General features: G+C 41.7%; 1 protein-coding gene and 2 pseudogenes across 6 annotated transcripts in view; 2 read left to right on the plus strand and 1 right to left on the minus strand.

Annotated features, from left to right (window-relative positions):
* LOC105477862 (citramalyl-CoA lyase) overlaps positions 1 to 26,412 on the minus strand; it is a 313,469-nt gene that overhangs the window by 128,503 nt on the left and 158,554 nt on the right. For all 6 annotated transcript variants that reach the window (XR_011614622.1, XM_071081078.1, XM_011734752.3 and 3 more), the window contains exon 2: positions 21,525 to 21,711. Coding sequence is in view for 5 of the 6 variants with exons in the window: in XM_071081078.1 (XP_070937179.1) it covers positions 21,525 to 21,711 (187 nt within the window). In the remaining variant the exon portion in view is untranslated. The remainder of the gene's footprint in view (positions 1 to 21,524; positions 21,712 to 26,412) is intronic.
* Positions 11,768 to 11,854, plus strand: LOC112426042 (small nucleolar RNA U13; annotated as a pseudogene).
* LOC112426035 (small nucleolar RNA SNORA25) lies at positions 11,925 to 12,045 on the plus strand (annotated as a pseudogene).

Genomic DNA, 26,412 nt, shown 5'->3' on the forward strand with positions numbered 1-26,412 from the left:
TGGTTGGCCCTGAGCCCCAGACTCCACTGGGACTGAAGCCACACCCAAACCATGTGGGCTGAGAAGGAATTGGGAGGCAAGGTCTGAAGGAGGAAAAAATGGATGCTGGTGAGGGGAGGACGACAAACTGCACGTTCTTCTACATGCAATCATGTTCCTCCCAGGAACATTTCCTTTTGGCAGGAGCCAAAGCCTTAAATCAAAAGAATCTCAACAGGATCCCTAATCATGGCATTTCCAGTGCTCTACTGAGGAAGGCCACGCTCTGAATGGCCCAGCTTCCTCACACACCACATTGCTGCAGGCTCCTCCTGGGTGGGTGCACGCGACATCCGACCTGTTCTCCCACATAAGCAGGCACACAACATGTGTGCTTCATGTGTAACCTGTACCAGAAAGCCAGGGTGTTGACATGATTGATATCCACGTAATTAGCCACTTTGGTACATGTGCTGGATCTGCACAGGATTATCTACCTCAATACCTATGTGATTGATCCCCATGTGATTATCTGCCACATAGACACACCCTTCCCTGCTTCCAATGCAATTACCTTCCTCCAGATAGATGAAATTGAAGCCCACGTGATGACTTGCTCCAGATAACACACGTGATTGATGCCCATGCAATTATCTAACACAATGATATGCCAGTGATTGATGCCCATGTGATTATCTGCTAAGATGATACCCGTGCAAATGAAAATTGGCAAGTCCTGCAAGCTCTAATAATCACCCTCACCAGCATGTGAAAACCAATTGCTAAGACTTAAGGAAGGCTCTTCTTCAAAAATAAAAAGGTCACTCATACACTATTAAGTGTGTGTGTGTGTGTGTGTGTGTGAATGTGTGTACATCATGCAATATACGTGAGTATATTTATATGTATGAGTATATATCCATCTTTCTGAAGTGTTTGAAGTTAATCTTTGAATAGGACTATAAAAATTAAATAAATTCCAAGTTCTTTCCAGCTCTATAATTCTCAGATTCAAGAGTTTAACAATAACTGAAAAAGCATTACTGTCTTCACAGAAAACAGCAGACATTTATTCAGCTTTATGGCCCAGCCTCCATTGTCTTTCCCTTAAAAAGAAACGGCCTCTAAGTAATAGCATGTTTGCCCATTTCTCATTTCCTTTTCCCAATTCACTGTTCTTACTTTTGAGAAAAGCATGTAATATCCCCATACAATTTGATGATTTTCTTTGTTATTGTCAAAAAAAAATGCTAATCCACGAAGAGTCCCTTCCTGGGTTATGTTAATTCAGCTGCCTGTTTTATAATAGGATTATGTTTCCCAGGATTTAAAAATCCCACTTGTTAACTACCAAATAGACTTCTACAGCAGCTATAAAAATCTAATTTAATCCCTATTGGCATTAACAAAATAGCTGAGGTACAATTTATGTCTAACTACACTTAACACCCCACAACCTCCAATAAATATATAACATTTCTTTTGAAGTTATAAAAGGAAACTGTGCAGTAGGATAACTGCAGTCTCGTGGGTCCAATCATGCAATATCTCTAAGGCAGAACAAATGTTGTTTACATACGGCAAGGATTACGGGGAAAGTTTGTTTAAACAGATTAATGGATGTTTACGTGTATTAATACTCTCTTTTACATCATGCAAATTCAAATTAAAATGATCTTCATTTCTTTCATTGGAAAATAATTACAGAGGGAGCCAACGAGTCGCTCTGTTACCATTTAGTTTAAGAATCTAACTAGGTTAGAATAAATTTCAGAATAGAACACTCACCAAACTTGAGGTAGGCGGCTAATACCACATTTCACTTTACAAAGGGGGAAGGCACATTTTGCTGAGTGAGTGAAGATGATGGAGGGGGAACGAGCCCAAACATGATCATGTGGGCCAAAGACAGCAGTAAGCAGATTCTCTTTTGTCTTTGGGTCTTCATTCTTATATTACTCTCTCTTCAAAAAATTGAATTGAGATGACATTAAAGGGCCTTCTGGGAATGTAAAATTTGAGCGCAGTGAAACAGACACATATTTCTTCTCCTGCCTCTCCCCTCCCTCCTTCTTTAGATAGGTGACTATGGGGAAGCTTATGGTAAGCCAGATGGGAACAGAGAAACGCTGGCAAATATTGTTTCAAGATGAAGGAGAGGAAAACAAGGAGGCTGACATGTAACATATCAAAGAATATCCAGGCACTCAAGTTGAACATGAATCTCAGGGCAGTTCAACCTCTTTAAAGATGCAAATTGCAGTCAAACACAGAAAACAGTAGGGTTCTGTTTATCCTTTCACAAAGGGTGCAAACTGCTAATCAGGCTCCATTGCTGGGCTGGCCACTTTGTTTATCAATAAACAGGAAGACAGTTAGACTATAATTTTCCTGCCTAGTACTGGTAGCCAAAAGGAAATGCTGGCAGCTTGGTAGTACTGAGTTCCAGTTGCATCAAAACCCAATTATTATTGTAATAATGTATGGGTGTTTGCAAGTTGCACAGGCGTGCTACACATGTCCACAAAATCACGTGAAACATATTGGCAGAGAACGAGCTTGGTGATACACGGACTAAGGGGAGCTGTCAAAATAGGCCTGGTCCTCCAAGAGCTCAGCTGTGGAGTGTTGTTTAAACACACACACACACACACACACACACACACACACACACACACACGAAAACAGCTAACAGGGCAGACATAGAAATCTTATATATATTAACACAACACAACAAAAACATGATTTGAATAAGATCAAACAACAAACAGGCAATAAACTCAGCTCCAAAACTAGAAATTTGACTGTAATATTTTCTAACTGCCACGGCAAGTTCTGTTAACATGGAATGCTTATACTTCCTCTAAAAGAGACAGTTCAGTTATTTTCATATCAGTGGAACTACCTTCCTGAGATACTACAAGATCTTAAATCTTAAATATAGTGTAAGATCCCAAATCTAACATATAACAAAAATTCAGTCATACAGGTATTTAGGCATTCAAATCGCTCAACTCATGAATTCAGTTCTTTCATTTCTGTCTCCACACATGCATCTCTATGAGACTAAGATGCACTCTGAACTCTATGTAACTCTCAAAGTGGGGCATGACAAATATAAAATAAAAAGGGACTATAATTTCTACAACATGGTACTTCTATCAATGTTGAAATAATAGCAAATTAATAACAGCTACCATGTACTGATCACATGTAACCCATTTATTCATAAAATATTTGCTGAATACCTACTATGACTATGTCTTGGGCACCCTGGTAAGCAATGGGAGATACGATGGCACCCTCTTCACAAAGCCAAGAGCCTACCAGGGAAGCAGGTATGAAACAAGTCATTACATTAGGGTGTGGTGGCTGTCCAGATGGAGTAGGTGGGCTGCCCACTTTTGCTTGTACCCAACCAGTCTACACGGTGTCTGACTCTCCAAGATGCCACCCTACAGCAACTTGCCTGGCAATTTGAGATGGGGAACCTTGGCTCACTTCTGCTAGGATGATATTGGACAAGTGAAAATCCAGCAGGTTTTGTGTGGCTCTGTCAATAACCTTCATTAGCAAATGTGGTGATCAAAAGTGCTGCTCTGGGATATGGACTGCCTGGCTTCCTCACTTATTAGCTGTGTGACTTTGGGCAAGTTTGTTAACCTCTCTGTATTCCACTTTCCTTATCTGTCAATGGGGACAATAATAGCACCTCTCTCACAGAGTTGATATGAACATGAAATGAGTTAACCCATGTAGAGCACTTAGAAATAGTGCTAGCACACAGGAAGTACTCCCTAAATCTCTGAAATCAATCTCAGATCACCTTCAGCACCACGGTCAGCACCACGGTCAGCGCCACGGCCGGCCCTCTTAGGAAGGGGAGAGGCAGGAAGGAACTACTGTCGGGAACTGCCTTCGGTTTAGGAATGGGCCGAAATTCAAGGAGGCCACTGTCCTCCAGCCAAACGCAGGAAGGAGATGTGTTAGTGCCCTCCCCACCTGTGGCCCTCAAAGTTGAAGGCTGATGTATGCAGCATGTCTCCAGTGAAGCAGCCCAATCATGGCTGCCAGCACAGGGAGCCATCGTGGCCCTGACCAGTGGAAGTTCCTAGATCTGTTCTCCCTCATCCTCTTATGTCTTGACCGCAAATTTGGGCTCTCATACCCACTTCAGGCTCCCGTTGCTCTGACTATGTAGAACGGTTTTTTCCCATTTATTGGCCCTCTCTACTTTGCTTTCCCCTATGTGCCTATCCATCCACAGCTCTAGGAAAGAAGCTCTTGACAACATTCCATCCTACCCCATGCCCTGCAGACCTGCACCAGCTGGGCCAGGTTATCAGCCTTCCCCTGCAAAATGGAAGGGGGCTTAGATGAAATGCTCGGCAGAATGCCTATTGGTGTTCAACCCTAGTTTCCTTCTTCTACCCCAGGAGGCTCCAAGAATTCACCCCCCAATTCTTGAATAGTCTTTGGGAAACCAGAGACAAAGCTGGCCTTTTATCTCCGGCCAGCTCCCTGGCTCATCTTTCTCTCTAGGCTTTTGAGCTCTTCTGACAGATGTCTAGGGAGAGTTTTTGTTTTTTGTGTTTTTGAGACAGGTTCTTACTCTGTCACCCAGGCTGGAGTGCAGTGGCATGATCATGGCCTACTGCAGTCTCAACATCCTGGGCTCAAACAATCCTCCCATCTCAGACTCCTGAGCAACTGGGACCACAAGCGCATGCCACCTTGCCTGGGTAATTTTTTTTTTTTTTGTAGAGGTAGGGTCTCACTATCTTGCCAGGCTGATCTTGAACTCCTGGCCTCAAGTGATCCTCCCTCCTCAGCCCCCCAGAGTGCTAGAATTACAGGCATGAGCCACTATCCCTGGCCCTAGAAAAGTCTTTTTGGTTTAATTATCTGGAGTTAATCAATAACTTGTTCAAGAATATGCTGCTTCTTAGACTAGACTTGGCTGAGAATTCAGGGCCCAACTGTTAACTTTTAGAGGTTAATTTCTGACCAATAAATGGCTAACACAACTACATTACATGGAGGAAACTGCAAAAACATATTTGAAATAGCATATTTTTAGTAGAAAGGCAGGCTGTGTCTTGAGTTAATTCCTGACTTGACATTTGCTCCTCACGAGCCACACTTTCCTCCTCTTTTATCAGCAAAACACCATGTGGCCTGCAAAGCTGGTACGGAATAAGATTTAAACCACCGCTACCAGCATCCTGAGAAGCTTTGATGTATTTAAAACTACATGGCAAAAGTACGATATTATTGCTGAACTCTGTCTCTAAATCAGAATATTAAATTATGACTTAAAATACATCCACTGATTTATTATTAAAAACATAGTATTTAGCCTGGGTGCGGTGGCTCACACCTATAATCCCAGCACTTTGGGAGGCCAAGATGGATGGATCACCTGAGGTCACGAGTTCTAGCTCAGCGTGGCCAACATGGTGAAATCCTGTCTCTACCAAAAATACAAAAATTAGCCAGGCGTGGTGGCACATGCCTGTAATCCCAACTACTCGGGAGGCTGAGGCATGAGAATTGGTTGAACTCAGAAGGCGGAGGTTGTGGTGAGCCAAGACAGCACCACTGCACTCTAGCCTGGGTGACAGCACACAATTCCATCTAAAATAATAATAATAATAATAAATGAAAATATGGTATTTAATACTTTGTTATAAATTGTGGCCAATGAAATTTTTAAAACCTGAAAAAAATACTATGTTTTGATATAAAGCATGTTCTCTGCATGATTTCATACTATCTCCTCTTTATTTTGGCAGTGGTTATATATACTTGAATCTTTTTTATTTTGAGATGGAGTCTTGCTATTGTCACCCAGGCTGGAGTGCAGCGGTGCAATCTCGACTCACTGCAACCTCCACCTCCTGGGTTCAAGTGATCCTCCTGCCTCAGCCCCCTGAGAAGCTGGGATTACAGGCGTGTGCCACCACGCCCATCTAATTTTTGTATTTTTAATAGAGACGGTTTCGTCATGTGGGTCAGACTGATCTCGAACTCCTGACCTCAGGTGATCTGCCTGCCTCGGCCTCCCAAAATGCTGGGATTACAGGCATGAGCCACAGCGCCTGGCCACACATTTGATTCTTTAGTCACAGATTTAGCAAACTAAAACCTCTTGAATTTATTTTGTAAAGACCACCTGTGGTCCTGGTCCAAAGGAGAGATTTTAATTAGTAGCTATATTTGGAATAAGTAACTTTAATGATTTTCAGTATAGTCTCCAAGCTATTTCTTACTTCACATTAGAGGAAATGGATACAGTTTCCACATTTATAAAGCTTTGAATCATTTAAGCTGTGTTTTCTTTCTTTCTTTTCTTTTTTCTTTTAATCTTAATTTTGAGCTGGAGCTCAAAGATCTGTTTTATTGCCTAGGCCTGGGCTTTCTGTAGACAGATATATCACATTATAGATCATACTCAGTCTTACTTAATTGGATTCCTAGGAATTGCAGGAAAAGAAATAACTGGCAATTTAAAGCCTGCATCTCTTTGTAAAGGGACTTTGCTGAGCTCATTAAATAGAAATTGCTGACTATTATGACCCTAATAGAGATATTTGAATCCTTGCATTAAGAGGATGCCTGGTTTGAAGAATAAAACAATGAGAAAAAAATTTTTGTTGTTTTTTTATTTATTTTTTAACAATTACTATTCAAAAGGGGAAAGGTTATTTAAGGGTATGAAGAGATTAATAAAAAACTGAAAACACTTCACTACTTTTATAAAAACCTGGATAGGTTTTTATATCAGAACCTTTAAGGATCAAAAAGACCTTGCAGAGTTCCTAAGCACAGTTCAGCTTTCCACACTATTCCAGAAAGACTCAGATATCCTAATTCCTATTGAAGACATCTCCCGAGCTCTTAAGTCTTTAAATAAAGGCAAGGCACCTGGGAGAGGAGCCTTCCCATCCTAATTTCACACCCCTATTGAAGAGGAGTTGGCTCCCCATGCCCCTGTATACATTTAATCATTCCCTGCACATTAGTTCACTGGCTTGCTGTGGGGAGTATACACCTAGCCACTCTACTAATTTATTTCAACAAAAGTGACAGCACTGAGGAATTTAAAAGTTAGCCAAATGGATTTGTGTATGTGTACGGTATGTGTATGTAAGCATAAATGAAGCTTTAAGGTCTATGTACTTGTGTGTGTATGTGTGTGTGTGTGTGTGTGTGAGATGTACGTACATGTGCACAAGAAGAAGTGTAAATGAGAGCACAAAGTAGAGAAAATATATACGCTCAGGTGGAAAGGACCCTCCATCTGTACGACAATTAAAGTAGTAATAATAAAAAATAACAAAGTAATAATAAAGAGTAATAATAAGCCAACAACTTTGATTGATATTGGGTATTTCTTTCCGAGCAACTCACACTGACAAATGGAGTGCCTCCCTGGTTCTGCAGTCTAACAGGTGACTACAGGAGGCCTTGCAGGAACTTCTGTTTGGGGAGGAGGCACTTAGGAAGGGGCTCACTGTGGGGTTTATAGCCGCACTGCCTTCTCTACAATGTGGCTTCCAGTTGTTCTCGTCTCCACAACCACTCGCTTTCTTTTAGGCACCCCACCCCACGTCCTAATACCCTGGATGGGTGACAGGAGAAGCATTCAAAGAGTACTGCCCAGTTGAGACACTCCAGGGGTGGGACGTGGGGTGGGGTGCAGGGTGGAAGGGCTGCTGAAGCACTGACTGCCACTTAGGAGGCATTTGCTTTCCTCTTGTGTTTCATGGTGGAAGGCAGCTGCAACAAGGCGGCCCTCCTGGCTGCCCCGAGTACTCTGCCACATGGAGCAGGTGGCTGAGAAGAGAGCGGCTGCTGTGATCCCCACTCAACCAGGTGCTTCCCTCGCCCCCTCTACTGAGGGTGGCCAGCTCTCCCCAGACAATCCCAGTCCACCCGCGGCTGCCCTCCCATCCCTGGGTTTCCCACGGTGGCGAAGGGTCACTCTGCATGGGTCTTGCTCAGTGCCCAGCCTCCAGCCCAGCTCCCACTTGCTCTGAACTGTCCTCAGCCAGATGGTGCTGCTTTCTCTGGACTTTTTCTTATTCCCTTTCTTCTGAGAACTGCTCAAGTATCTGGTACAATAATGTGAAGTAAAAATCTATTGTTTAGCAGGTCAAGAAAACGATTTAGTTTTCTGTCTGACTTCTGGAGGGAAAAAAATAAATACATAACATCTTTCTTAGATGGCTGTTTCCAGCCCCTCATGTTAAGAAATCTATATAGAAGCCTAAGGGGAAAAGTGGCATTTTTCTGGCACTAGAGTCTTTTCTTCGTCTACCATAGTTGAGGGGGAAGGTTAAAAAACAGCAAAATTGGCAAACTCCATGATATTTAGAGAGAAAACCTATCTGTCCCAATATATTACCCTATGAGAGTCAGGACTCTAAGGTAATAATCAATACCGGTAAGTCTTGGCATTCTGAGCAATCATCAGAGACTTGAACTGATGCTCTCAGACCCTTGTTTGGGAGCACGGTTAAGACCATGGCTATTTATGGATTTATAAAATGCTCACATAGCACTTATATGTGCTGGGCACAGCTCCAAGCACTTTACAAATGTCAGCCCCTTTAATCTAATTCTGTGGGGTGGAATACTACTCTTACCGTCCTTACTGTTATTTTACAGAAGAGGAAATGGAGGTACAAAGAAGTGGAATTAATTTCCCCAAGGTCACACTGTTAGGACAAAATGTTATCAGAATCCAGACACAGGCAAAAGCAATATGGCTCCAAAGTTCCTGACTATCGAATTAGGATCCTGTATGTTAAAGAGATACCTTAAGGGACATACTAATTACTCACTCTCTTAAATTTTCTAAGCTTTATCTCTTTAAAAATGACACCACCGTTTTTTGGGTTAAAAAAAAAAAGAGAGAGATTATTTATGTAGCATTTGAGAGTTTACAAAAGGCTTTTCTGTTTGAGCCTCACAGCTGGCCCTGTGGTGGGTGGTGTGTGTTTCATTATCACCAACCTCACGGGACAGATTAAAGAAACAGAGGCTCCTGAGATTACAGGACTCAAATTCCCTGGCTAGCAAGTGTCAAAACTGGGAAATTTAAATGAGTTTTCTGTTGCCAAGCCCTCTACCCTTTCCACTAAATCAGACTGCTGGTATCAAATTAAGTTGCCCACAAGTGACATCCTAGACTTTATTAACTTACGTTCCCAAGAAAAAGCCTTCCTCAAATCACAATCCTGAGTTACTCCTTTGGTTTAGACTCCGAATAGATCTCTACTCTTTACAAGCCAAACTAGGAAAAAATGAGATTATGTGAATGTAAGTTGCTTCTATGCTTCAGAAGGAAGTCATGTCTCGAAGCCACTGGCAGATATGCCTCACCCAAACATAGAAACATACCTAGAAATGAAAAGCCATAGGATGTAGAAAACAGGACACTGACCACAAGGGAAAGGTAAAGGGAATCCCCAGAATGGTGGGGAAGGGAGAGTTCACAATTCCAGTTGTGCCTCTGCCTGAAGTACCAGCAGCCCAGACTTCAAGGGATTGGAGGGTTCAGGGAGGGACTTCTCTAAGATATGAACTGATAGAATACTGGATGCTTCTGAAGATACGAAGGGGAGATTCAGACAATTAGTCATGAAGTGGGTATTGAATTAGTGACAACTTAAAAGAAAACTAAGCCAGAAAAAAAAAAGGCAATTATGAACTCTACCTCGGTGGAAAACAATAGGTCAGGCAGAAACAGAAAGATAATCATTTATTACTATATAGTTCATCTCTAAATAGTTTTTACACTGAATATTAATCTTACTAAAGTTACAATATAATGGTATTGGGACAACTGGAGGATGGGCAAGGTTCACATGTGGCAGAGACAAAGGGGAGAGGGAGGAATGATAAATCCTCATTCTCCATAGTGAGGAGTCAATATATTATGCCTGAAATAAAAAAGAAATAATTTAAGAAATGTATAATTGCCTGAAATAGAAAAGAAATAATTTAAGAAATGTATTATCGCCAATCGCAGTGGCTCACGCTTGTAATCCCAGCACTTTGGAAGGCCAAGGTGGGAGGATCACAAGGTCAGGAGTTCAAGACCAGCCTGGCCAAGATGGTGAAACCCCATCTCTACTAAAAATACAAAAAAAAATTAGCTGGGCGTAGTGCTGGGCTCCTGTAATCCCAGCTACTGGGGAGGCTGAGGCAAAGAACTGCTTGAACCTGGGAGGCAGAAGTTGCAGTGAGCAGAGATTGTGCCACTGCACTCCAGCCTGGGTGACAGAGCAAGACTCCATCTCAAAAAAAAAAAAAAAAAAAGAAAAGAAAAGAAATGTATTATTTAGAAATACTGAAGAAAATGGCATACCAATAAGCTAGAACAGGTAAAAAGGATTGTCTCTGGGGAGGGGGAAACTGAATAATGGTTGGGGGTTGCTTTATAACTATTTGGCTTTTTAAATAATGTGTAAGAATGAATTTTAGACTAATTGTTTTAAAGTTTATAACCAAGCTTGGGGCAACATAGAGAGACCCCCATCTCTACAAAATAAAAATAAAAAAATTAGCCAGGCACGGTGGCACACACCTGTAGTCTCAGCTACTCAACAGGCAAAAGCGGGAGGATTGTTTAAACCTGGGAGGTTGAGGCTGCAGTGAGCAATGACTGAACAACTGCATTCCAGTCTGGGTGACACAGCAAGACCCTGTCTTTAAAAAAAAAAAAAAAAAAAAAAAAGGCCAGGCGGGGTGGCTCATGTCTGTAATCCCAGCTCTTCGGGAGACCAACGTGGGCAGATCACTTGAGGTCAGGAGTTTGAGATCAGCCTAGCCAACATGGTGAAACCTCATCTTTACTAAATATACAAAAGTCAGCCAGGTGTGGTGGAGGTGCACACCTGCAGTCCCAGCTACTCAGGAGGCTGAGGCAGGAGAATCACTTGAACCAGAGAGGCAGAGGTTGCAGTGAGTGGAGATCGTGCCATTGCACTCCCGCCTGGGCGACAGAGTAAGACTCCGTCTCAGAAAAAAAAAAAAAAATTTTCAAAGGATGGGTACCTTGTTTTGGAATGGTTGACCATGTTCTCTGAAGTGCTATCCTACTGTAAAAATAGATATATTTCAACAAAAGTACTTTTTAATGCATTTTTGGGCTCAGTAGAATGTAAGAGAATTTTCAGCTAGGCAAGGTGGCCCATGCCTATAATCCCAGCACTTTGGGAGGCCAAGGCGGGCAGATCACCTGAGGTCAGGAGTTCGAGACCAGCCTGGCCAACGTGGTGAAACCCTCTCTCTACTAAACATACAAGAATTAGCTGGGCCTAGTGGTGGGCGCCTATAATCCCAGCTACTCAGGAGGCTGAGGCACGAGAATTGCTTGAACCTGGAAGGTGGAGGCTGCAGTGAGCCAAGATTGAGCCACTGCACTCCAGGCTGAGCAACAAAGTGAGAGTCCATCTCAAAAAAAAAAAAAAAAAAAAAGAGAGAGAGAGAATTTTCCAGAAGCAGAGGAATAACAAAAAGCAATAAGTTGAATTCTAATTTGTGAAAGAAAAATAAGGACATGGGGAATCAAATACCTATATCAGACCTAGTATCAGAATACTAAGCCTTGAGACCACTGCAAGGTTAGGGAGAATAAATTGAGACTCCCACATTAGTAATATCTTTGACTCTCAGTAGGTATAAACACAAATTCTCTTTGGAGGAAAACCTTCTCACTTTAAGCTCTTGGGATCTAAGAATTGTTTGAATTAATTCCAGTGAATATGGGTTCATGATCCTTTTGTGGTTCATAAGCATGCTATTGTGTGAGATGTACCTCCTTCAAATCTTGTTGCAATGTTGGCACATTACCAATCTGATGTGAATAAAATATACATATGAGTTCATGCCATAAATAAGAGTCAGCAGAAACAACAAAAAATGATTTAGATAGGTTATTTCAAAGAGGGTTCATGAGGCTATGAAACCAAGAGCTCTTAATGCTATGACCAAAGATTGAAGTTCTCTATAGAATGCCATAGCACTCAATAATGTTATTGAGGCAATATAAGACTTTGCCACTCATAATCATGACATAATAATCCATGATTGTTGATGTGGGAAAGTAAATAAGTTTAACCAAAGTTTCTCTTCCTTAGATAAAAAATTATTTACACCCCAAAGTACTGAATTTATCAGATTCGCAATATACCAAGCAGATATGTTGAAGAACCAAACAGAACTTCCAGATATGACAAATATAATAATTAAAATAAAAAACTCAGAGGATGGCCCAGGCATGGTGGCTCACACTGGAAATTCCACTACTTTGGGAGGCCGAGGCAAGCGGATCACCTGAGCTCAGGAGTTTGAGACCAGCCTGGCCAACACAGTGAAACTCTATCTCTACTAAAAATACAAAAATTAGCTGGGCGTGGTGGTGCATGCTTGTAATCCCAGCTACTTGGGAGGCTGAAGCAGAATTGCTTGAACCCAGGAGGCGGAGGTTGCAGTGAGCTGAGATCATGCTACTGCACTCCAGCCTGGGCCACAGAGCAAGACTTTGTCTCAAAAAAAAAAAAAAAAAAAACCAAAACAAACAAACAAAACCTCAAAGGAAGGGTTAAATGAATTAGACACAATTGAAGAGAGAATTAGAAAACTGGAAATTAAACATGAAGAACTAACTGAGAATGTAACACAGAGAAACAAGGAGAAAATATGAGAAGATATTAAGAGAGAAGGATAGAATGAAGTTTCCAACTACGTGTACTCAGCATCTCTGAAGGAAAGAACAGAAAGGAGAAACAGAGGCCATATGTGATGTACTAATGGAAATTTTACAAAATGGATAAAAGACATGAATCTACAAATATAGGAAACACAACTAATACCAAGCAAAAGGAAGTAAAAATGTAAGGGAGAAAAAGAGTAATAAACCCACACCTAGTCACATTTTAGTAAAACTTCAGTATGCCAAAGAAAAAAAAAAAAAGGACTTTTGTTGAAATGTATCCATGTTTACGGTAGGATGGCACTCTAGAGAACATGGTCAACTGTTCCAAAACAAGGTACCCATCCTTTGAAAAATTTTTGATTACACAAACTTTTTTTTTTTCCCTGAGAGAGCCTCACTCTGTCGCACAGGCTGGAGTGCAATGGTATGATCTTGGCTCACAGCAACCTCTGCCTCTCAGGTTCAAGCAAATCTCCTGCCTTAGCCTCCTGAGGGTGGGACTACAGGTGTGCACCACCACGCCCAGCTAATGTTTGCATTTTCAGTACAAATAAGGTTTCACCATGTTGGCCAGGCTGATCTCAAACTCCTGACCTCAGGTGATCTGCCTGCCTTGACCTCCCAAAGTACGGGGATTACAGGTGTGAGCCACCACACCCGGGTCATAAAGACATTTTCAAAAAAAAAAAAAAAATGGAAACTTTATGATCAACCAACTTTCACTATAGGGAAATTCTGAAAGATGCATCTCAAGAGAAAGAAAGCTCACCCCAGGAAGAAGATCTGAGATGCAAAAAGGAATGATAAGCAAAAAAAAGTGGGAAAATATGTAAGATAATATAAAGAAATACTGTAGATAGCAATAATATAAAATGTATGGGATTAAAGAGAGATAACTAAAATATTGAGCAAAAATAACGCATATAGTGCAAGAGAAATAACTGGATTTAAAGTTTTCCAAGATTCTCGAGCTGTCCAGAAGAAAGATGGATTAATTTTAGGCTTTGTTAAGTGTGCTTAGTAAAATTTCAAGACAAACCAATACAAATTACAAACACGGTCCTAACTTATAAACCAAGAGAGGAAAGAATGGACTAAGAAAATAAACAAACCGGCGGGGCACAGTAGATCACGCCTGTAATCCCTGCACTTTGGGAGGCCAAGGTGGGTGGATCACCCGAGGTTAGGAGTTCAAGACCAGCCTGGCCAACATGATGAAACCCCCATCTCTACTAAAAATATAAAAAATTAGCTGGGCATGGTGACAGGCACCTGTAATCACAGCTACTCAGGAGCTGAGGCAGGAGAACTGCTTGAACCCAGGGGGTGGAGGTTACAGTGAGCGCAGATCGTGCCACTGCACTCCAGCCTGGGCAATAAGCAACAAGACCAAAACTCAGTCTCAAAAAATAAAAAATAATAAAAAAAAAAAATATATATATATATATATATATTTTAAAGGAAAGATGAAAAAAGAAACATGAAACAGGTGGGAAAACATTATAAAATATATAATTAAATTTAAACTCATCAGTAATTACATTAAAATTCAATGGATTAGCCGGGTGCAGTGGCTCACGCCTGTAATCCCAGCACTTTGGGAGGCCAAGGCAGGTGGATCGCCTGAGGTCAGGAGTTCGAGAGCAGCCTGACCAACATGGTGAAACCCTGTCTCTACTAATAATACAAAATTGAGCTGGGTGTGGTGGCAGGCACTTGTATTCCCAGCTACTTGGGAGGCTGAGGCAGGAGAATTGCTTAAACCTGGGAGGCAGAGGTTGCAGTGAGCCAAGATCGCACCATTGCACTACAGCCTGTGCAACATAGTGAGACTATGTCTCAAAAAAAAAAAAAAAAAAAAAAATAGCCAGGCAGGTGCCTATAGTCTCAGCTACTCGGGAGGCTGAGGCAGGAGAATGGCGTGAACCTGCGAGGCAGAGCTTGCAGTGAGCCAAGATCACACCACTGCACTCCAGTCTGGGTGAGTCAGACTCTGTCTCAAAAAAAAAAAAAAAAAAAAAAAAAAACAGAAATTGTCAACATGGATATAGAAATTTTTTTTAAATAGGAGACATAATTAAAATACAAAGACATGGATAATTTGAAAGCAAAAGAATGAAAATGATACACTGAGCAAATGCCAACCTAAAGAAAGTTGATGTTGCTGTATTACGATCAGATCACTTTAAAGTAAAATGCATTATAAGGGATAAAGATGGTCAGTACATAGAAACAGATGAATCAATATGCCAGGAATATGTAGTAATTCTAAATGTGTATATACCTAAATACATTGGCAAATTTTCTGTCGGAGCATAGATTTCAACTAGCCTCTCTCAATTATTGACATATCAAGCAGAAAAAAGTCAGTAAACATTTGTATGTTTGAATAACATAATTAACAAGCTTGGTCTGATAGAAAATACATAGAACTCTGCATCTAGTAAATAGAAAATACACTTTCTTCTTTAGCACATGGAAGAGTTACAAATGATGGCTAATGTATTTGGTCATTAAGCAGAATGACAAATCTCAAAGAATCATCATCATTCACATCACATTTCTCTAACCACCATGCCACTATGCTAGACCTCAGCAACAAAAAGATAAATTGAAAAAAACAAAAACCAAAAAACTCTCATACACTCGGAAATTTAAAACCATATCTTGGTATACTCAAGGTATGGTTCTGGCCCACTCTTGGTCCTTGAAATCTTACCATGCCACTATGATTAAGCACAACCTTGGAAAGTAACAGTTTAGAAACTTCTGTAGCACCTGACATTGCTGTCACCCAACCAGCATTTAATTTTTATAGCAATTCATTTGTATTGTATTTTACAAAAGTATCAATCCACAATGGGCTGGATAACCAAACTGGTTCTTCATCATAGACTTTGGGAAGCAGTCTTTTGTATGTTATATTTCAAGCAAGAGACCAAATGGCAATGTAAAAACACTCAGAACTGGCCAGGCATGGTGGCTCACGCCGGTAATCCCTGCACTTTGGGAGGCCGAGGCAGGATCACCTGAGGTCAGGAGTTCAAGACCAGCCTGGTCAACATGGTGAAACCCCGTTTCTATAAAAATACAAAAATGAGCCACGTGTGGTGGCGGGCACCTGTAGTCCCAGTTACTCGGGAGGCTGAGGCAGAATTCTGAGTTCCAGAATTGCAGGAGCCCGGGAGGCGGAGGTTGCAGTGAGCCAAGATCATACCATTGCACTCCAGCCCAAGTGACAACAGTGAGACCTCTTCCCAAAAAAACAAAAACAAAAAAAACTCACTCAGACCTAAATGATTAAAAAAGGAATATGTTCTCATAGACCTATTTTTCTGGATCATAGCTATTTACTTTTTGCCACTCTCACCACCAGCTTGTGTCTCCTCCAGGTTGGGGATCTGCCACCATTTTTGTGTCCCTCCCGCCTGACATGGCAACTAGTGGAGTAAGTACTCAGTATTTATTTAAGTATTGATTAGGTATTTAAATTTAAGTATTTAAAGTATTTATTTAAAGAATTGTTTAAATAAATTTAAAGAATTGCCTAAATATTTATTCAACTGAAATGGCAGCCGTGGAATCATGCCTCTTCCTCCTCGGCACCTACTTTCTTGGCCTCACCCAGTGTCATGGAATTACATCAGAAATCGATGCATTACTTGGCATATTTTACTGCGGCCCAGCAAGCAGTGGCTTAGACAGCCCCACACCTCCTCATACATTTAACAATGAAAAGGAGGAGATAAGAGGGAGTGGAGGCAGTCTTATCATCCGTGCTTGGGAAGGTGAGCTGGTAGTGCCATCCTTGACATGAAGGAGCTACTTAAATACAAATTGGATTAGCAGGACAGGATTAGAGCCTGCTGGAAGGTATTATATACTTATAAACTGCTTTGTGGAAACTCCTATTGTTTTCATTATAAGCCCATACTTCACAGAGTCAATCAAATGAAATATGGAATTAGTCTATTAATAAAAAAAAATGAGATATAAAATGAAGTGACTACGTTTCAATAATGCCAAGAAAGCTGAATTAGGCAATAATGGTTCAGTTTAGCCAGACTCTAACTAGATAATCTGAAATTAAGAGTTTTAATATGGATTTCTTCTTACTGAGAAATAAACTCACTAAAAATGGTCTCTATGTCCTCCCTCAAGAGAATAATATTCAAATAAGAAACATGATTAAGAGGTGACTTCAAGAAAGAAAAGGGAATATGAGATATTTGAGAAGTTTCAGGCTTATCTGGACTTTCCAGTGAATTGAAGCTCCAGGTCTAAATGGATGACATTCCCAATCCCAGGACACTGAAAGAGTCTACAGGTGGGAACACAGAGCTCCTGTCAGTTACCTTTGAGAGATCATGGAGAACAGGAAGCTGACAAAAGATAAAAAGAAGCCAAGGCACTCGCTTTCCAAGAAAGACGAAAAAGGTGGATTAGGACATACACGAGCAGGTGAGTTGGAGGCTGATTCCTGGCAAAAATTCCAGGAAATTCAAATCTTGGTTCTGCTATTTAATGGCAATGTGACCTTGTACATATTTCATAACATTGCTATAAGGATTGAATAAGATAACATATGTAAATGAGATAAGGTATGTAAATAACAATATATGTAATACAGTACTTGTAACATAGAAAATTCTCGGCCAGGTGCGGTGGCTCATGCCTGTAATCCCAGTACTTTGGGAGGCCGAGGTGGGCAGATCACCTGAGGTCAGGAGTTGGAAACTAGTCTGGCCAACATGGTGAAACCCTATCTCTCCTAAAAATACAAAATTAGCCAGCCATGGTGGCGCATGCCTGTAATCCCAGCTACTCGGGAGGCTGAGGCAGAAGAATCACTTGAACCCAGGAGGCGGAGATTGCAGTGAGTGAGCCGAGATCGAGCCACTGCACTCCAGCCTGGGCAACAAGAGCAAAACTCCATCTGTGAAAAAATAAATAAATAAATTCATGAACTGGATAGCTCTGTGCCTCAGTTTCCTTACTTGTAAAAGGAATGTACTCATAGCACCTCATTGGCTTGTCATGTAAATTACAGCACCCAGCATTTCGTCAGCACTATGTACATCTCTGTTCAATAAACTGAAAAAGAAGTCTTTCGTGGCATGCTTGGGCGGCACTTGGCCCCAACCTCTTCAAGATTTCCCAGAAACTTGTTAAATTTTCATATGATGTGCACGCCAAATTCTCAGATGATGTAAATGTTGGATAATGAAATCAAAATCCAAAAAGACCTTGACAGGCTAGGGCTATGATATGAAATATGTGACATAAAATTAAGTCCTAGATAGAGATTGTAAGAAGAAAATAACTTTTTTTTTTTTTTTTTTTTTTTGAGACAGAGTCCTGCTCTGTCGCCCAGGCTGGAGTGCAGTGGGGCAATCTCAGCTCACTACAACTTCCACCTCCCAGCTTCAAGCGATTCTTATGCCTCAGCTTCCTGAGTAGCTGGGATTACAGGTGTGGGCCACCACACCCGGCTGATTTTTTGTATTTTTAGTAGAGATGAAGTTTTGCCATGTTGCCCAGGCTGGTCTTGAACTCCTGGCCTCAAGTGATCCACCTGCCTCGACCTCCCAGAGTGCTGGAATACTGATGTGAGCCACTGCACCTGGCCAAGATTATTATTATTATTATTATTATTTTGAGACAGAGTCTCACTCTGTCACCCAGGCTGGAGTGCAGTGGTGTGATCTCGGCTCACTGCAAGCTCTGCCTCCCGGGTTCCCGCCATTCTTCTGCCTCAGCCTCCTGAGTAGCTGGGACTACAGGCGCCCGCCACCATGCCCGGCTAATTTTTTGTATTTTTAATAGAGAAGGGGTCTCACCATGTTGGCCAGGATGGTCTCGATCTCCTGACCTTGTGATCCGCCTGCCTCGGCCTCCCAAAGTGCTGGGATTACAGGCGTGAGCCACCATGCCCGGGATATTATTATTTTAAACAAAGACCAGCTTGGCTTTCCAGAAGTTTCTATGGATAAAAAAGAGAATTTTGGCCGGGCATCATGGCTTATGCCTGTAATCCCAGCACTTTGGGAGGCCGAGGCATGAGGATCACTTGAGTCCAGGAGTTCAAGACCAGCCTGGGCAACACAGCAAGATCCTATCTCTACAAAAATAAAACAATTAGCTGGGTATGGTGGTGGGTGCCTATAGTCCCAGCTGCTCAGGAAGCTGAAGTGGGAGGACTGCTTGAGCCTAGGAGTTGGAGGCTGCAAGAGCTATGATGATACCACTGCACCCCAGCCTGGGCAACAGAACGACCAAAAAAAATTTTTTTAATGACCTTTTAGCTGCCTCTAAGCTTAGTATGCCTAAAACAGTGTGTCTAGCACATTGCAATGTCCAGCTGCATTAGAAGAATGAAAATGTCCTAATAAAGACACTATGTGGACATACGTACTTCAAGATGGCGGGCACTGCTTGCCCATCATCAACTCTTCTTTCCCTGCTCCTCCTCACGTTTCTCCTAAGTGGTAGCACAGCTGCTACTACTATGGAGATAAGGATGGCTTTGGAACCCAGATAAACAATAAGGAAATGTAAAGCAGAAACAGACTCTATTTCCAACTCATTTGAGTGGCAGAAAACATTCTCAGGTGGGTATTGGAGGACAGCCTCAAGATTTGTGAAGAACTATAATTAGAAGTTTATCAGGGCACCTAATGGCTCACTGTGCTACAATGCTAAAATAAATTCCCCTCTAATCGTGATTACTACAGGATTTATCTAATCTATTTCCTATAGGAAATCAAGCTACTCCCAGGTACTTTATCAACTTTTTTCTCATAATAAACCCTGTCCTGACAAAAGAAGATATTGTCATCCCTACAGTATAGATAAGAAATTAAGGCAAAGAAGTAAAGTGAATCGCCCTGGGTCACACAGAACTGGAATTACAATTTAGCATCTAATCTTGGAGTGCACTACATGAGGTATAGGAAGGAGCATACTGAAATCACATTATAGCCTTCAGAAAAAGGCCTATTTACTTTAATCTCTGGGAGAAAGATTAATAGTATTTTCCTTGGCACATGCCAAAGATGTTGAGTAGACATTTTAGATTCCACAGGCTCATTCTAATCCTTTTCCAAATACTTAGAAAGCCTTAGTTTGACCATTAGGAAGATACTGGAAATTAAATTTTTTCTTTAAAATTAAGGCAAATATTTGCTGGAAACTCCAGAAAAAGCAATTAATCCAGAAAATTGTATAGTTCAGCCACGTTGTTTCAGGTCACCTGGGGCGAGAAACTTTCAAGTAGGCATAAATCCAGAGAGCCAGCTCCCTCATCCCCCCTCCCACGACCCATTCCCAGCCCAACCTCATTGTCTGGGGCCTGGATAGATAAAGGTCAAGCGAACTCATGTTTTTAACGTTAAAAGTTCCAAGCAAATGTAAGTTATTGTTATAATGATTTATATATCTCAACGAATTACTGAATGAATCCATGTTCATTAGAAAAACATAGAAAACAAAGTTGAGCAAAACAAAATAAATAGCAACTACTATACAATCAAGCAGTAAGAGTCTTTTGTACCTATTTACAAATTGGTTATTTTGGTTTTTTAAAACTTTTTTGGAGACAGGGTCTCACTCTGTTGCCCCAGCTGGAGTGCAGTAGCATGATCATGGTTCACTGCAGCCTCAAACTCTTGGGCTGAAGTGATTCTACCACCTCAGCCTCCTGAGTAGCTGGGACTACGGGTACACGCCACCACACCTGGCTAATTTTTTTCTTTTCTTTTTGGTAGAAACGGGGTTTTGCTATGTTGCCCAGACTGGTCTCAAACTCCTGAGCTCAAGTGATGCTCCTATCTTGGCCTCCCGAAGTGCTAGGATTACAGGCATGAGCCACCTCATCTGGCCTACGAATCGTATATTTTCTAAGGCTCATCTCTTCAGTCAGGCCATAAGGAAATAAGCCAGAAGCTACAGACAACCACTAAGGTTCTAGGTGTCATTTCCCGTCAATTAAGTGGAGAAAATGGTGATTTATCCATGAAAAGCTATGTTTTATTCTCTTGATACATATCCCAGAAGAGAGAAGACCACTACTCAGTATACCTGGTGGTAAGAAGAAATAACTTCCTAGTTGCATTTTATCAGTCTGAAAATCTGACACCACAATTTTAGAATTATCTAATTCAGTGGTCCCCAACCTTTCTGGCACCAGACACCTGTTTTGTGGAAGGTAATTATTCCATGGGAGGTGGGGCGGTGCAATGGTTTCGGATGAAACTGTTCCACCTCAGATCATCAGGCATTAGTTAGATTCTTATAAGAAGCGTGCAACCTAGATCCTTCACATGCGCAGTTCACAACAGGGTCACGCTCCTTGAGAATCTAATGCCACTGCTGATCTGACAGGAGGCAGAGCTTAGGCCATAACGCTTGTTCACCCACGGCTCATCTCCTGGGGTCTGGCCCAGTCCCTAACAGGCCTGTACTGTGGCCTGTACTGGTCCATGGCCTGAGGATTGGGGACCCCTGATGTCACTCATTTACTTAGACCAGCAAATATCATGGCCAAAATTGATTGTCTATCTTTTTGTCTATACATACACACAGTCTCATATACTGAAGGTCATGATTTTAAAATACATTTTGGTGGGATTCTTCCTTTCTCTCAGAGAAAAGAGATACACATTTAGAACCTATATAAAAGTAGGCCAAAGAATTGTTAATAATCAACAAAAGATGAGTACGGTAGAATCTTTCCAAATTGTGGGCAATGTCACTATTCGGAAGAGAAGCAAATTTCAATCCCTTTCTTTTTCTCATACTAAAATCATGCCATTACCTTTTTGTTTGCAGCCACACCATCCTCACAGTCGAGCACTGCACAATCTACATTCAGGGATGGGATCTTCTTTATTTTCTTTTCATCATTTCCAGGTACATAAAGCACTGCCCTCCGGGGGATGTACTTGTGACTGGATGAAGAACTATATCCAAGTCTGGGGACATCAGCTGCTAGAGACGCTTTCCTGCAAGACACATGATTAGGGTTAGCCCAGAATGAGATTTCTGTATTTATAAACTTGTGAAAACTACATCTCAATGCAAAATTAAAACAGAACACATGGATAATCTTTTTTTTGTTTTGAGATAGGGTCATGCTGTGTCACCCAGTTTGAAGTGCAGTGGCGTGATCTCAGCTCACCGCAACCTCCACCTCCAGGCTCAGGTGATCCTCCCACCTCAGCCTCCCCAGTAGCTGGGACTAAAGGTATGCGCCACTATGCCTGGCTAATTTTTGTATTTTTTGCAGAGACGGGATTTTGTCACATTGCCCAGGCTGATCTTGAACTCCTAGCCTCAAGAGATCCATCTGCCTTGGCCTCCCAAAGTGCTGGGATTATAGGCATGAGCCACCATGCCTGGCTGGATAGTCTTTTAAAATTATGGTGGAATACAATCACACACAAAAACCAAGAAAACAATAATAGCAGAAATAATCAATGAACTAAATGTTATTTTGGCTGAGGTTTAAAAAACAGATAGGACTGTCTACTGACATCTTCTGAGAGAAAGAGGGTATACATATTTCTTCTTGGAAAACATTTCCAGTATTTTTATACTGTCCAGATAGCATCCGTGGAGAAAAAACGAAAGAAAATGTCTCCAAAAGGTACTGTACGAAACGATACTATCTACAATCATACGTAAAAGTAAAAAAGTAGAAAAAAAAAAACTAAAGAAGCATTAGTCTATGGCCCTTGCCCTGCCAATACATCTTTTAAAGGAGGTATATCAGTGATTCACATCCAATTTTAACAAGACAAGATAGACTGACTCTTTTTAAGTGAGTAGGACAGTGAATGTTGCTGTAATTGTAGGCAACTTAATTACCGGTAACTTCGGATTCTTCATCTATAAAAATAATACTCATTTTGTAGGTTGTTGAGAAGATTAAGTTAAAGGAAATAATGAACATGAAGCACTAAGCCAAAGCCTGGCAGATATTTTAGCTACTTGAAATGGTGGTGGGCGTAGCAGGAGTACCAGCAGCTGCTGTTGTTATTAATGGAGAATCTCTAGCTGTCAGCAGCCCTGGCCTGCTTCTAAACTATGCCCTTGCTTTCCCTTGCCTACCATACCAAGTTCAGTCTCTGTTAGAAATAAAAGGTGTTGGCCAGAAGCTCCTTTGACTTACTACCGCCCTTGCCTGGTCCATACTTTATCCTGTGAAAACCATGCTTTAGCTCATACGCTATGGTCAAGGATGATGAAATCAGCTCCCGTAATCAGGACCAGTGACACAATTTGCGGGGTCCAGTGAAAAGGAAAATGCAGAGGCCTTTGTTTATAATTTATTAAGAATTTCACAAGGGTAACAGAAGAATATTACATCAAGCACTAGGTGTTTCTAAGAGCACAAATTACATGTCCATGAAGCCAGCCCTGCCCATAAGAGATGAAGATCTATGACATGAAGACTGCCAATTAGGCCGTAGGCCACGTATGGTGGCCCACACCTGTAATTCCAATACTTTGGGGAGCCAAGGTAGGCAGATCACTTCAGCCCAGAGTTTGAGACCAGCCTGGGCAACATAGCAAAATCTCATCTCTATCAGAAAAAAAACTCAAAAGGCAAAAATTAGCCGAGTGTAGTGTATATGCCTGTAGGCCCAGCTACTCAGGAGGCTGAGGTGGGAGGATCAATTGAGCCCACGAGGTCAATGAGGCTGCAATGAGCTGTGATCACACAGCTGCACTCCAGCCTGGGCAACAGAGCAATACTTTGTCTCAAAAAAAAAAAAAAAAAAAAAAAAAAGGGGCCGGGTACGGTGACTCACGCCTGTAATCCCAGCACTTTGGGAGGCCAAGGTGGGTGGATCACAAGGTCAGGAGATGGAGACCATCCTGGCCAACATGGTGAAATCCCATCTCTACTAAAAATATAAAAACTAGCTGGGTGTGGTGGTGCACACCTGTAATCTCAGCTACTCGGGAAGCTGAGGCAGGAGAATCGCTTGAACCCAGGAGGTGGAGATTGCAGTGAGCCAAGATCGCACCATTGTACTCAAGCCTGGCAACAGAGAGATACTCCGTCTCAAAAAAAATACATTGCCAGTTAAGAAAAGTTAAAACCCAGCCGGGCACAGTAACTCACACCTGTAATCCCAGCACTTTGGGAGGCCGAGGTAGGTGGATCAACTGAGGTAAAGAGTTTGAGACCAGCCTGGCCAACATGATGAAACCCTGTCTCTACTAAAAATACAAATATCAGCCGGGCATGGTCGCGGGCACCTGTAATTCCGGCTACTTGGGCGACTGAGTAGCGAGAATCACTTGAACCCAGGAGGCGGAGGTTGCAGTGAGCCGACATTGCACCACTGCACTCCTGCCTGGGCGATAAGAGCGAGACTCCATCTCAAAAAAAAAAAGAAAAAGAAAGAAAAGTTAAAACCCTAGCAAACTGATGTTTTACTCTCCCTAGATAAACAGCATGATCTTAAAAATATATATATATATATATATCAGCTATATTCCTCATGGAAACTCTGGACATCAGTAGTTAACACTACCAAATACTTTGCACGGTTGTAACATTTCACCAGGATTAGTGTGCTTGTGACTTCATGTATCTCAAGAAAAATGTATCTCACTGTCTTTTGGGGCCTTGCAAGTTTGTGTGGCGGCCCTCATTCCTTCTTCTAGCCAACCTTACCATAAGGAACTCTAAAACTTGAGTCTGGGTGGGGAGTGGGGAGGGATAGCATTAGGAGATACACCTAATGTAAATGACGAGTTAATAGGTGCAGCACACCAACATGGCACATGTATACAAATGTAACAAACCTGCACGTTGTGCACATGTACCCTAGAACTTAAAGTATAATAATAAAATAAAATAAAATAAAAACTTGAGTCTGGGTCTTATTTTGCCACAACATAAGCACTGTAACATGTGAGGTATGGTGAGATAGAGATGAATTTTAAAAGTGTACATGGCTTATGAAACATTTCATTTAATATAAAACATATTATGGCCAGCTAATTGAAGAGTGCCTGAAATATCTGTCATCGTTTTTCATTGATTGAAAATATCTGGTTTATCTAAAAACAGGGAAAAATACATAATGATGTAACAGCAACAACCACATTTTACTTATTCACACTGGAGACTAGAATTTGCAACATATACATTTCCCTAAAAATACCAAGAAATGTTTGGGGCAAATTCTCTGCTCATCAGGATTTAATGTAACCACACATGTGAAAATCTAAGAGGGGGAAGATGGTGGAGTAGAAAGCACCAGCAATCTTCCCCACCCAGACAACAACTGCATTAGCAACATCTTCCTGCTGTAACTATTTTGAAACTATTTTGGAATCTATTGAAGCTTGCAACTTCCAAGGGAAGGCGTGGATATTAAATAGTAGTTAATTTTGGTCAATTTCAGCTCTTAGCAGAGTAGCAGCTACCCATCCCCCACCTCTCAGTCACATGGTAGGCAGCTGTGCCCATGTTCCCGAAGCAAACTGCACATAGCTTGAGGGAGCCAAGGTGAGCAGAAACAAAGACCCTGACCCTCCAAATATCAAGGATCTGTGCTCTGATCACTGATTGCTGGTTCTGATCACAGAAGTGCAGACAAAGAGGCTGAGAGCCACTGTTATTATATCTCCCTCCAATGTTGCAAGCCCCTCTCCCTTGGGCTAAAGTGACCTCCAGGTAATTTAAAGGGCCAGCACCTACCCCATTACTTTTTTGCTTTTTACCCTTTTAGAACTCAGATATTAAAGACTAGGACATTCAAAAACACACACACATATAGGGGAAAATAGAAATGCCCATGGATGCCCAGAGGAAGGCTCAGAAAAGACCTGAGAAGCCAGGAGTGCTAGCTCATGCCTGTAATCCTAGCACTTTGGGAGGCCAAGGCAGGGAGATTACCTGAGGTCGGAGTTCCAGACCAGCCTAGCCAACATGGTGAAACAATGTTTCTACTAAAAATACAAAAAATTAGCTGGGCCTGGTGGCGCATGCCTGTAATCCCAGCTATTTGGGTGGCTGAGGCACAAGAATTGCTTGAATCTGGGAGGTGGAGGCTGCAGTGAGCCAAGATTGCACCACTGCACTCCAGCCTGGGTGACAGAGTGAGAGTCTGTCTTAAAAAAAAAAAAGAGGTTGGGCGCAGTGGCTCACGCCTGTAATCCCAGCACTTTGGGAGGCTGAGGCTGGTGGATCATGAGGTCAGGAGTTTGAGACCAGCCTAGACAACATGGTGAAACCCCGTCTGTACTAAAAATTCAAAAATCAGTGGGGCGTGGTGGCAGGTGCCTGTAATCCTAGCTACTTGGGAGGCTGAGGCAGGAGAATCACTTGAATTCGGGAAGCAGAGGTTGCAGTGAGCTGAGATCACACTGTTTGCACTCCAGCCTGGGTGACAGAGCGAGACTCTGTCAAAAAAAAAAAAAAAAAAGAAAGAAAGAAAGAAAAAGAAAAGACTTGAGGAGACCTTACATTTATACCTCAGGCTTATATTATCCTCAGCATACACACAGTATACAACCATCAAATAAGTAAACAAAAACAGCGAACCCAGGGGAGGGGGAGAATCTGATTTCTAGATACCACACTGTTAGATTCAAACATTCACTTTTCAACAACAAAAAAAATCACAAAACATATGAAGAAAGAGGAAAATATGGCCCAGTCAAAGGAAGAAAAATAAGTC

This window comes from Macaca nemestrina, chromosome 16, assembly GCF_043159975.1.
Source record: "Macaca nemestrina isolate mMacNem1 chromosome 16, mMacNem.hap1, whole genome shotgun sequence".
Taxonomy (NCBI): Eukaryota; Metazoa; Chordata; class Mammalia; order Primates; family Cercopithecidae; genus Macaca; species Macaca nemestrina.